This window comes from Pseudorasbora parva, chromosome 2 (genome assembly GCF_024679245.1).
Source record: "Pseudorasbora parva isolate DD20220531a chromosome 2, ASM2467924v1, whole genome shotgun sequence".
Classification (NCBI taxonomy): domain Eukaryota; kingdom Metazoa; phylum Chordata; class Actinopteri; order Cypriniformes; family Gobionidae; genus Pseudorasbora; species Pseudorasbora parva.
Genome location: NC_090173.1, coordinates 35,084,408 through 35,098,371, shown reverse-complemented (window position 1 = coordinate 35,098,371; position 13,964 = coordinate 35,084,408). Strand labels below are relative to the sequence as shown.

The following is a 13,964-nucleotide window of genomic DNA, read 5'->3' as shown; positions in this document are numbered from 1 at the left end:
TTACACATGTAGGCCTAGGTAAATTACAATTAGCCGATTAACTGAAAACGGCATCCCATTAGTCTAGGCTTTTTTGCTGTGCAATTTCCGTCATGGGTTAGTCAGATTATAAAGCCTGTTTGAATTTATACATCTCCAGTAGGCCTACTTTGTGACAAACGTTGGGGTCTTGCTGCTGCACAATTATTAATTAGATGGTTATTTTTTCCTTAAGAATGTCGTACGTTTTGCATTGTGGTAATTAAGGGAAAGGAATTAAGAATTTCTTGGCGTAATTTGTCGTCTCACGTCACTAGTGCTGTTAGCCAAATGTCAATATCCTTTTTTGTGATATAATACATTTGTGATATGAACATGTATAATAAACTTATAGGCCTACTTAATCATTTGTGTTTATTTAGCTACATGTAGCCTACCGCCCAAACTAAACGCAAGCATCCTTTTGTTGTTATGGTTACCCCCTTTGGCAAACGCTACTTCTGTTCGTTAGTGTCCAGGCATTTGGCAACGAGTGAAATAGGCCTACGTACACTGACTAAACCTATGTAGGCTAACCTATATAATTTGCTAAATCATTTGAAAAGCCTTTTGAAGGAAAAAAGAAAGCTGTCTAAATCTAGGTTAGAATAAGAGTGATTTTAATAGCCCCTAAAGATAGAAGCCCCCTAACCCCAAAAAACCCTCAAGACCAATAATGGACACAATCAAATAAACTCATTTGTGTGACCATAATTACAGGACATGCTAGATTCCTTGTATTACAGTTCCAGTGGCAAACATTGCTTTCCACCAGAGTTTACATACACTACCTTCGTTGTGTAAAGGAGCCTGCGGCGCTACATAGAGCTCTTCCACTGAGAGCAGCCGCATGTTTCTTCCCTATAATCTCAACATTCTCATAAGCCGAACTCTCTGTGTACACAATGATTTGGCAGGAATGTAGCGTTTCCTCGGGCCTGCCAAAGTCATTGTCACAGCACAACCCAACTCCTAGCACACACATGTTGGATCATGCAATCAGTCAGTCCTTTTTCTCCTTCTTTCTCTGGCAGCACACAGTATGTGATCTCATTCAGAGAATATCCCTCAAGTACAACCTTGGCTTCCACTGCAAGGACAATGATAGTTAACCCAAAATAAATTATGTCATTTACTCACCCATGTGTGTTCCAAACCTTTATGACTTTCTTAGATACTTTGAAGAATGTTTTAACTGCTTTTGCCAATAGAAGGAATGCTAATGGGGCCAAAACAACAACATGATGAAAAAATGATACCATAATGTTATTTCTTTGGCTGAAAGATTACTTTAAAGCACTTAAAGTTACAACGGTACAAAGGTACAACGGGCTTAAAGGCACACCTTAAGAAAGAAAATTTGCTTTCTATTACTCCCATAGTGTATGATTGCAGAATAAAATATGTCTGTATTGAACATTTATGGAGCAACAGATTTTGTGTGAAAATAAATCATAAAAGTGGTTTATTTAGTAAAAATCGTATAATTTATGAAGTGGTGAGGGGGGCCTTTTTGCCCCACACATGGGTTAAACTCACCAGCATTGGGCAAAATGCACACGGTACTAAACTTTAGCTAAAATAATGTTTTTAATAAGTTAACACTTATTAACAAGTTAAATTAATAAGTTAACACTTTAGCAAAGTTTGTAGGCCTACTATAGGTATATTACTAAATAGGTATATTACTTTTGTCCAATAAATATACTATCATTAAATATGTTGATATAAAAATATATTTCAAAAATACAGAATCTAAATAATTTTAAAAAGTAAAGATTCTGAAAGCATTAAGGGGGATCCCATAATAATTTTATATAGATTCACAGTAGTAATAAATTATATTTTATTGTATAATATGATTAATAATATCATATTTTTAAATATGATGGTTTCATTATAAATTTTGTGATTATTCCTTAGGTGGATACCCAACTTTATATAATTATGATATTTACCTTCTAAATCTAACCATGTCATGAAAAGTCAGCCAGTTATTTAATATCATACACTGTAAAAAAATTTGGTTGGTTTTTGTTGGTTTAACTTAAAAAAGTAAGTAACCTGGTTGCCTTAAAATTTTGAGTTTATTGAAATTAAAAAATGAAATTAAGTTGATACAATGAAGGAAATTTGTTTAATAAATAGAAACTCAAAATATTTTTGTATCTGAACCACATAAAAAATTTGATAAATCATGAAAATAGCAATATTTGGCATGTTTCACTGCGTCATCAGAAATAAAACACACACAATTACCCAAAATACTTACAAAATCTTTTAATAATATTTTAATAAAGGTTGTCGAATCTCAAAAAATTGTCATTGTATTAACTCAAAATTTTAATTTCAGTGAACTCAAAATTTTAAGGCAACCAGGTAACTTTTTTTCTAAATAATTTTTTACAGTGTATTAATTATTGGTGCCCAAATAACATACTTTTACTATGGTGATGCATTGCTGCCATGCATGTTTTTCCACTCAATTATGTTGTAAAAACGAGAAATTATGTTTTTAAAACTACTTTTTTCCCCATTAAAACAACATATTTTCTCCTAACAAGGACATACAGTATGTTCAGTTGTACAGTGATCCACATTAGAGAATCGATATAGCCTTATGTGCCTTAGTCATACTGAGTTGTACCTGAGTGCACTGTGTAATACTGCGTTCCAGGCAAGTTTTTTATCCTGTGAGTTACGACTTCAAACCACGACTCAAGACTTTTTAGCATTCCAGGCGAAATGATCAAGCCAAACTGCCTGAGCGCAAGGCATTGAGGTAGATAGATCGTATTTGAGGGAAATGGAGGAGAAAAATGGTGCATAAGGCAAGAGAAGCTGTTAAATTTGGAAATATTTGGAAATGTATTTGGTATTTGGTACCACATCTGTAGGGGCTGCCATTGTTGTTTCGCGAGCTTTGTGATGTCAGAGCGCGTAACTGGGAGTACATTGATCTAGTACGAGTTCACGATTGGAAAGTCACGGGTTTGACTGCTGTTCCAATGCACTTTGACGGAGAGAAGGCTGGAAAAACACGGGTTACAGGTTGCCTGGAAGACTTAAGTTGTTGAGAGAAAAATTGCACTTGTGTGTCAGTCGCATTTTATTAAAAAATACTGGTAAAAACTAAATGTTTAAACATTATCAACATGTATTTTAGGCTAGTTCCACAACAAATCCTTTAAATATAATGAAATTCATTACAAGAATGAAACATCTAAATGTATAACAACAAACATAAATGATAGTGCCATATATTAGCCTTCGAACTATATTTATTTTAAAGCCTAAATGAATTAAACTGAAACTGAAACCAGAGTTGCTCCTTTTTCATTCTGCACAAATCCAAATGTTTCTATTTTCACACTTGGGTGCTAAACTATTTATTATGGTAACAATGCTTTGTATGACTTGTGTCCCAGTCTAAAACAACATTTACATGAGCAAAAAAGAGAGAAGGGTGACATTTTTCGAATTTGCATGGTGGTAACTCTTTTACCACTTTGTTATTTTGGCATGGAATTTCGTTTGTTGGAAATGAACTGAATTTAGAAATGCTTTTGAAAATAAAAACATTGCATTTGATAAACAAAATACATTTTTGAAATGAAGACCGCATTTGGAGTGGATTTAGTTTAATGGTTAGGCTATGTTTAAATATTATTATTTTTGATTGACTTTGAAAAGTGAGCAGCATGAGTATATGCGTATATGTCTGGAGACATGGAGTGGGGTCACACATGATTTTGACCACTTCATTGAGTTTTGTTTTGTATACATTGTATTTTAATGTGTATCAATGTTTCATCAACTAATTGCCTGTATATTTATTAAATAAGAAGCAAACCAAGACGAGGTGTTAGTGAGGCCAGCAGGGGGCGCTCAGCCTGTGGTCTGTGTGGGTCCTAACACCCCAGTATAGTGATGGGGACACTATACTGACAAAGAGCACCGTCTTTCGGATGAGACGTTAAACCAAGGTCCTGACTCTCTGTGGTCGTTAAAAATCCCAGGATGTCCTTCGATAAAAGAGTAGGGGTGTAACCCCGGCATCCTGGCCATATTTGCCCATTGGCTTCTGTCCATCATGGCCTCCTAATAATCCCCATATCCTGATTGGCTCCTCTCCACCAATCAGCTGGTGTGTGGTGAGCATTCTGGCGCAATATGGCTGCCGTCGCATCATCCAGGTGGATGCTGCACATTGGTGGTGGTTGAGGAGATTCCCCCCTTCAATGTAAAGTCCTTTGAGTGCCTTGAAAAGCGCTATATAAATCAAACGCATTATTATTATTATAAGACTGTCGGGAATGGATTAACGTGCATAACTAACCCTCTGGCCGGTTTCTGCAGCCTTTGAGTAAGGCTGAAACTACAGTGTCTTTCTGTTTTTAATACATTTCCTGAATATATGTTTTAATTACAGTACGGCCTATAGATAGTTATGATATTTGTGGCTGCACCGGGGTCCATCATTACTTGATTAAAGTTATGCCAATGAGGCTAAATCATGAGCAGTCCATGGCCCCAAAAGGTTTGTGAAATTTTGATTTAGATGAATATCTGTTATGAACTGTAGGCTACATCAATTTAGTGTATGGGTATTGCCATGGACATTGCCATGGCAGCAGAAGAGCCTATTTTACGCTGAGCTCGCTTCTGCTTTAAACATAAAACTGTGACAAAGGCACATATGCTAGCCTATAAATTCTCTAATGTGAATAAAGGCATATTTTGTACACATTACTATATTACATGTCCTTATTAGGAGAAAAATAATGTTGTTTTAATGACATAACATCTCGTTATTATGAGAAAAGATGTAATTAAAACGCCATAATATCTCGTTATTACGAGAAAAGATGTAATTAAAATGTCATAATATCTCGTTATTATGAGAAAAGATGTTGTTAAAATGACAGCATCCTGTTATTATGACATAATTGAATGTAAAAATATTTATGTGGCAGCAATGCGTCACTGACACCGTACTTTTACATATTCTTCCGTTATTAAAAAACTATTGCTTTAATTAGCTTAAACAAAAAATATTAATCTGAGACCTTTTTTTACTACTTAAATCTACAATCTTTTTTTTTTTTTAAACACATCAAATATTAGATTAAATTAGCGCAGAATCAACTTTGCGCTGCTGCCCCTGATCGCGTCATGGATCAGACAAATTTCCACGTGCATCTTTAAAAGCAGATGTTTTCGGAAAGTGCTGCGGCAAGTGTTTGTGCCATTTACTGTTTTAGAGTAAAATCAAATCAAAGGCACCTTGTGGTGCCTTTAGCCCCGTTGTACCCTATTGAGTGTGCACATGTGTGCTTTACGGTGTAACACGCCCTGAGCACTTAAGGTAAATCAGTAACTCACTATGAGAAGTAATCAAACACTAACACAATAAGACTCCACTAGACATGTTCACGCATACAGGGCGTAAATCACACAGATCATTTATTAATCATGACACACTGTCAGCTCTTTCTGCAAGAGTTTAATGCTTGGATAAACTTCTGAATCCTGAACTGTTATGAGTCATTTTGTTTATTGGAAACTGCTAAGTGCGAAAATCATCTGAAAAAACGGAATTTCTACATGTTGGATTGCATGCGATACTTCCATGTGGAATTCTGTGAAGTTTCATGCTAAAAAATGTCTCCCATGTCTCATCTGGAAGTGAATGATTTTGAGCGGGTGAATGAATCTCTTTGTTAATCCTTTATTTTGGATCATTGCCCAACAGAGCTTACTGAGGCAATAGAGACTCTGCACTATAGCACATATTTTTTATCAGTTTCTGGCTCCTTTTCCTTCACTGCCTCCCTCCCCTTTCCTGACCTGCCCTGTCATCACAGTCAAGCTGACAGTTGAGTCAGCGGCAACACGAATCTCCTGTGAAATTAACCTCGGCCGAGAGTGCTTTGAAAATTCCTCTCTGCTCCAGAGGCACGTTGATTTGGAAGGTTGATCACAGTGATTTTCCGTACCATGTCACACATTTCACATGCGCTAAAATGTTTCCTTTGACAGCACTTGACTTGACACTGAAACGGACAGATGGTTTGGTCTTTTCTTACCTCCTCCATGTCTCCCTGCTTCTCACTCAAGACTGTTTGCCTATAGTGATTACTGAATGCTGATACAGGAATGTCATGGATTGATAATGGCCACTTAATCTCACAGGGTGTGTACGGCTAAGAATCAGGAGAGAGGAGTTAAAGATTACCTACCGTCACTGTCAAATGTTATCCAAGACTAAGGATTTCTGCTAGCATCAGCATAGAACTGCAAAAATAATGATTATATCCAAACAAACACCCCCCTTTCCCTTCCCCTTCCCCATCTGTCATTGGTCAACAAAGACATAAAACCGCCCCGAACTCACAGCATTCACTGAGCTTGTGTGCATCAGAGTGATGTTCTGATAGCACCACAGATTTACAGCGATAACATTTTTCAGGGGAATCAACCTACATTACTGACAATAACAAAAATGACACACTTAAAGCTGTCATAAACTGGCTTTTTTAATTTTTTATACTGTTGTCTGAGGTCAACTAATGATGTTTGTGTGTTTTTTACATTCAAAAACATCATAACTAATAAGTAATAGGCTATTTTCTACACTTGTTTTGAGGCTTTCTCCAAAACGCTGGGTTTTGATGGGCGTGCAGCACTGGAGACTTGGAAATAAACGGCCACGGCTAGGATTGGAAAATATTTACATATTTAATGAGCTTGAACTATTATTTTTGTATCACATAGCCTGCACAATCGTTCGATATAAGCGTGAACCGCGTGCACACACACATGTGAGCGTTCGCCCTTCAAATATTAAGTCAAGAGAGAGAGAATAGCCAAACATGAAAGGAATATTACGAGATTCACCGGCCTGCTGACGGGCTTTCGTTTTGGTAGCCCGTCTGGAAAACACACAGCACCGGGACGTTAGGCTATTCGAGCCCTGGCCCATACGTCTGAGTCCAGCGTGCTAAAGGTATGTTCTGTTAGACACGTACACATAAGCAAAACAATCTATAACAATGCAATACTATTACATATAAAAAACACATTTTACTCACATAAGTGTGTTGCACCATTCCTCCTGTCGGATCCAATATAGAAGAAATAACATTGTGTTTTAATCGCAAATGTCTGCAAATCCAGCATCGACCCAAGATTTTTTTTCAAACGATCCCGTGGTGAAATGAAGTGAACACCACTGTCTTCCTGACGTCAGCTGGAACGTCATTCAAAAATAAAGTTCAACCACACATTCCTAATATTAGGATCAGAAGGAAGCTTATGTAGCGGCTGTTTTCTTCCACAACCAGGAATTGCGCAATATCTTGCTATATTCTTCGGCATGCTTACTGCTGCTGGCTAGTGTGAGCCGATGAGTCGGTGGACGGGGCTACTGAACTACACGTGCTTATTATTCTGTGGTGGCGGTGTTTCGTCAGTCGATGACGTCAAGATGCCAACTCGATCGTTTTCTGGGCCTGGTGTCTATAAAAGCTTTTCTTTGACTAACAAGGATGTTTTCAGCTCTGAAACTTACAGGACAATCTTATATTACTATGACCTTTTATATCAAAAGCTCAAGGGAAAGTTGATTTCTCAATTCATCACCCCTTTAAAGTCACTATGAAATCAAAATAGGCAATTCCCATTTTGATGGAATATTGCCGCAATTATTAAAAATGATTTGTCCATGTTTTTTTTAATTATTCAAATGCCCTCAAATCTATCATCAAAATAACTTCCCCTCCCTCTTGCAGTGACATCTCTTCTCTGATGACGTGTTTACTGGCATGAGGGCGGGACAACCTGTCACTCACATGACATCACAGCCGTTTCACTTGGATATCAGCCATAATAGAGAGGAAAAGACTATTACAACGTTTGGTTCATGCTGACTTTTAAGCTTTAAAGCTCAGATTAAACATGTCTCTCTCTCTCTAAGACACCAGTTTACTCTGTGCTAGATGCTCACACTGTATTTATACATTTATTCCTGTTTTTTCTTGATGTGTCTAGTTTAATTATAGTACTGGTCTTTATAGAGGAAACAAAGGGCATTTTAGCTTGTTTTTACACTTGCAGTGGGTATTTTTATTTCATGTTCTTTATGATTGTGAAACAGGATGTCTAATCGTGCAATGCTTTTTGCAATGGATTTATGTTTTTTACCTTTAAACATAAGTAAGAAAAGTTACTGATATCATTCGTTGCATTTTTACTTCCACTCTGAATGTATTTGAAATGAACATTTTAACTATATAAAATAAGCAAAAAAAAATTGAGTTGTAAGCTATATCTCATGTAACACAACCCACATTTGAGTGTATGTATTTGGCAACGCTAGCCTGTTTAGTCATGTCCCAATGTTATGTGCTGGGACCCCTCATATTTACACAGAAAACAAACCAAAATGTTCTCACCCTTTCTTATCTATGTAGTGTGTCAATAAAACGGAGGATATTTTCAGCCACTTCATAACATGAATTTTGTCAGCTTCCCCCTGAAGGCAGTTTTTAATTTAATATATTCAGTGTTACATGATATACATTGTATACCTGGTACATAGTTTCTGTTATTCAGCCTTTTTACCCTCATTGATTGATATTTCCTGTACTTTGTGGCCTGTTGCATTTCAACACCATTATGCTTTTTATCTAACTTGTTGAATAGATCCTCAGGGCTATACAGGAAAAAGCAGTTGTAATCATCTTTGTTTTCTCGCATCTTTTTTCATTTATGCAAGAAAACAAATTACTAATTAAATCATTACAGTATCTAAATGGGTTTATAATGCAAAATTAACCCAAAGAGCTAGCCTAAAAAATCTAGACGCACCCTAGCAGCAGCAAATTTAATTTGCCTGCAAGTGTCAAACATCTTGATGTGGGTCTGGCTTGTCAGGCTACCAAAGAGCAGGTGATACAGAAAAGGTTAGATGGTCTAGCCTGCTGGTAAACCAAAGCATTAGTGGTGGAAAAAAAGAAGGAGGGCACTGTTTCTCTGAAGAAGCCTATTTTTATTGGTTAGACTTGCACAAGCTGGATGCGTTATTAAAGCTAATGTCCCCATCTCTACCTTTGCATATGTGACGCATGTTTTAAGAGATTTCAGATCAGTCTTTAACAGCGATGCCTGTTGATTTTTTATTGGTGAAACCACAGATCAACCACAGAGCCAATAGACAGATTCCTTTGCAAGAAGAGATAAACTTACTCAGCGACTCACAGAGTTTCAGGAAAGAGTCTCATGCAGGGATTTGCCAGAAACGATGAATAAACCTCTCAATGGAAACAAATGAATGCCTTGCCACCTGTGACACACAGTAATTGTTATGCTTGTAGGAACTAGTATATAGTTTTTTGTTTCCTATGTTAGCGGCACACAGGAAATGTGCACATTCAACACGTCATACCTTTTTCTTTGTCACAAACTTCTTGGTATTAGCCAAAAAATCACACAGATAAAGACCATGGTATCTCTCAGTAAAAAATTCGGAGAAAACAGACAGCTGTGTCAAAGCCTTTCAGCCTTTTTCGATTGTTTTTACTTACTAAAGGCTTGTGTGATTGTGTGATTATTTGAATGCATAGATTTTATTTAAACAAATGTAACAGAATGGGTTTTATTACAGAGTCAGCATAAACTAAAGTCATTACAACAAATGCTACCACAGTAATCAGAATAAGACGCATTACGGTTATACAAATTAGGAGTTAAAGGTGCCCTAGAATGATTTGAAACAATACGTTAAATTGTTTTCTGATATCTACATAGAGGGTATGTGGCTTATTTAAGGGCAAAAATTGTCCAGATACAGTTTAACAGGTCCATTTACAACCCTAGAAATTGTCCCTAGGATGTAATGCTCTGTTTTTGCCTTATTTGGAAGAGTCATGAATATTAATGTTGAGCTCTGCTCTGATTGGCTTATTTCAGCAGCTCACAGCACACAGTAGTTCAGTTGTTCAGCGAAGCGGCTCGTGAGTCCTGACAGAACACAGACCGACTGAATGACACTTTAAGCAGAACATCTCAGATGGAGATGGCTAAAATGCAGCTTACTTGTTTGCGTGTGAGAAAGAGCTAGCGTGCTTGCGGTTGCCAGATTTCAGTAATTTAAATCCCCCAAACAGAGCTTTTCTGTGAAAAGAACATGTATGCTATCCGGTGATTTACCTAAACATGTCCAATCTGGCATCCATATGTACGCGAGCTCTCTCGGATGATCAGAAAACACCAATAAACAAGTAAGCATGCATTTCAGCAATCTCCATTTGAGATGTTCTGCTTAAAGTGTCATTCAGTCTACGTGTGTCCGAGAGTTGCAGTTTTTGCTATCTTCCGGTGTTTTGTTTATCTGCAGTTCTGATGATTCGCCTCCGTCAGTTCCGCCTGACAATGAACATGTTTGAACAGATGCAAATGTTGGGGGTGTACATATAAATGATCCCCCACGCTTGCGTCACGGTTGGTGTTATGTTGACAATCACTTATTTTTCCGTGGTGTTTTTCATTCACGAGATTTACATATGAAGTAGGAGGCAATGGTGTTTGAGACTCACAGTATGTGATGTCCATGTACTCAACTCTTATTATTTCACTATGGCAAGGTTAATTCAATTTTTCATTCTAGGGCACCTTTAAAATGTACTTATCATTAAAGTAAAACAAAGTTGTATTTAATTATTTATTTTGATTTAAAAGAGTTAAATATCATCTGGACGTATTCTTTTAAGATGGGCACACTTATGGAAGGCATTTGTGTATTTTACTATTTCTATGCATCTTTAAAATGATCACATACACATCTAATAGGGCATGACCTACATTACTGTTCAAGCCTGAGCAAACAAGTTTTCCCTTTACCTTTTGAGTCATCTCTGTATCTGTATCTCTGTATCAGAGTCATAAACACTGTCACATTGCAAAACTCAAAATTAAAGGGACAAACCACAACCATCTAATCAGTTCCTGATCAGTTCCTGACAAAATCATGTCTCATCCTACATTTTTTCTTGTCTGAGAAGCAAAACAAGCATAGCGTCAGTTCTGGCAGGTCATGTTAGTCAAACTTGCATCAGCTGGCTGTCAGCTGATCACGTCTACCTATAGGATACGTCTATCACAGCATGCATATAAAAGCTCCTTCAGTACTATCAGCTGCTATCATGTTTCTCCAGAGCTAATTTTCCCTCCTTAACGGAACGCCAGCTCCTACTTTCGTCCAGTCAGGATTTGGTATTCTAATTCCCCTTGAATCAGACTAAATTCAGAATTATTTTGTACATTTAACATGAATATTAATGATATCTGCAATACTTACTTACAACTTTATTACTTGAGTAGAAGAAAAAGTACTGCTGGACAAATATTACTCCGTTATAAGTGAAAGTTGTAAAAACAGATTTTTACTTAAGTAAAAGTACAGACGTACTTGCTTTCAAAAGTACTTAAGAATCAAAAGTAAATTTTCCTTTTTAATGTCAATGCATTATTTTATTATTGTTGTGTTAAAGCACACCATGGTTTAAGCCAGTCAGTGATGCTCCATCTAATGTACTAGCATACGACTACCTTAAACTCATTTAAATATTTGTATGAAAGTTACAAAGTGCTTTACACCGCTGCCGTCACTTGTATTAGTAGAAACCCTGGAGTATTTTCAAATGATCGTGCTCCCTTCTCTTATATCCCCCTGAGACGAGAGATTTATGCATTTTATTTCTGGAAAAATTCCTCTTGTGACGCAAATTGACGCGTCATCTTTGCCCAGAGGCTAAAGACTACAGCCAGCAGAGGGAGCCATTTCCGCATGTTTTCAACTCGCGCATGCGGAATGGAGATCACACTTACAGCACAGCTACAGGCATTAATTTAAACGGATGCTGAGCAATGTAAGTGTTTTAACTTCTCAAATTAATTTCTATGAAAGTTAAGCTTCCAAAGGCATGAACTGAAAACGCGTTGTGAATGTATGCCGCGAATGTGGTCGCGATTACCTCAGCTCTCATCACCAGCTCATTTATGACGTTAAATGTAATCTGACTCCTAAACTGAGTTAGTGCTGTGAGGGGACAACTCGATCGTTATATTGAATACACACGTTCAGTATTCAAATTCAAAAATAATTTCACATTTCTACTACATTAATGACCCAGTTTAAATACAGATTCATCTTCCCAGCGCTGAAGTTGCCTACCCCTTTAATTACTTACCCTAATGTCGCTCGACACCCGTAAGACCTCCGTTCATCTTCGGAACACAGTTTAAGATATTTTATATTTAGTCCAAAAGCGTATGCAAGTGTAGTAACACTATACTGTCCATGCCCAGAAAGGGAATGTCTTTTCCTCTCTCAAGACCAATAAAAGGCAAAGACGTCGTTACAAAGCCCATCTCACTACAGTGTAGAGGTACATTGTAGAGGTACAATCATTTTATGAAGCGACAAGAAGTTTTTTTTGCTCAAAAAAACAACCAAATAATGACTTATTTAGTGATGGGCCGATATCAAAACAGATTTGAACGGTTATGAATCAGTGTTATCAAATTAATGACAGAATTTTCATTTTTGGGTGAACTAACCCTTTAAAGGATTAGTTCACCCAAAAATGAAATTTAGGTCATTAATGACTCACCCTAATGTCGTAAGACCTCCATGTCCAGAAAGGGAATAAAAACATCATCAAAGTAGTCCATATGTGACATCAATTAGTTAATTAGAATCTCTTGAAGCATTGAAAATACATTTTGGTCCAAAAATTGCAAAAAACTACGACTTTATTCAGCATTGTCTTCTCTTCCGCATTTGTTTTCAAACCTCAAATGAAGAATCAAACGGTCATGAATCAGTGGATTGATTCATGATTCAGATCACCAATGTCACGTGATTTCTGCAGTTTGACACGCGATCCGAATCATGAATCAATACGCTGATTCATATTTTGCCGATAAGCATTCTGCAAAAACCCAAACACCTTTTAAAGAAGAAAAAAAAAATCCTCCACTGACTTTTAAAGCTGCTACAGAAACAACTTTCGACTTTGAGGACCTTGATATGATATTTGTCTTTCAAATATAGTGAAGTTAAAGTCATAAGTTTCCAGAAAAAATAATAAGTACGGTACAGATAATCAGAAAGTGTACTTAAGTAGAGTAATTTTACTGTAAACCTCTGGAGTTCTTGCCCAGAACGGAACCTTACCACCAATCCAAAATATATGCTAAAAGTCAATCAATCATAATTTGACGATAGTGGTCCTGAGAGAATTTCACACGGATATATGTCATAAGATGAGAGGAAAAGACTCGCAAATTCCATTTCACGCCGACTTTAATCCCACCAGCACAGATTTCAAAAGACAGCAGCGTTTGATCCGTCGCTGTGTTTGTGACCCATCTGACTTGATTTTACAGACACATGCATCCCTTAATAGAGTGGGCCGAGCTTCATTGCTCTGATGTCTGTTGCCAACACATCTGCTTTCCTCGACTCAATTTCTTCTGGACATCGTGTACTTCACATTCTACTGTATATCCTCCCTCCTAAGCAGATCGTTCTGATACGCGTTTCTATTATGTCTTCTGTGCTGACAGGCATTGCGAGGTCCACCAGTGGCAGGCTGAGGAGGCCAGAGAGAGGAGAGGCAACTAGTCCTACTGGTACCGGTAAGTGTTCACATTCATGCATGGGTTTGCTGTTGTTCATCATAGTAATCATTATGGTTTCACAAAACCAAACAAAAATGGGTCGCAGATCTGATCTGATAGATAGGGTCTTGGACAGGAGGATGAACCTTGTTAAATTAAAATAATAAAATGCAACTAACCCTAAAATTATGTATCGTAAGCTTCTAAAAGGAGGAGGAACATCTGTTGTTGTTGATGATGACAAATGTTTTGCATCCAAT

The 13,964-nt window shown here is 37.1% G+C and overlaps 1 protein-coding gene across 1 annotated transcript in view; it reads left to right on the top strand.

Moving 5' to 3' along the window:
* Positions 1-13,964, top strand: part of septin9a (septin 9a) — an 87,433-nt gene that overhangs the window by 490 nt on the left and 72,979 nt on the right. Inside the window, exon 2 of the mRNA XM_067417857.1 lies at positions 13,651-13,722. Coding sequence (XP_067273958.1) covers positions 13,651-13,722 — 72 coding nt within the window. The remainder of the gene's footprint in view (positions 1-13,650; positions 13,723-13,964) is intronic.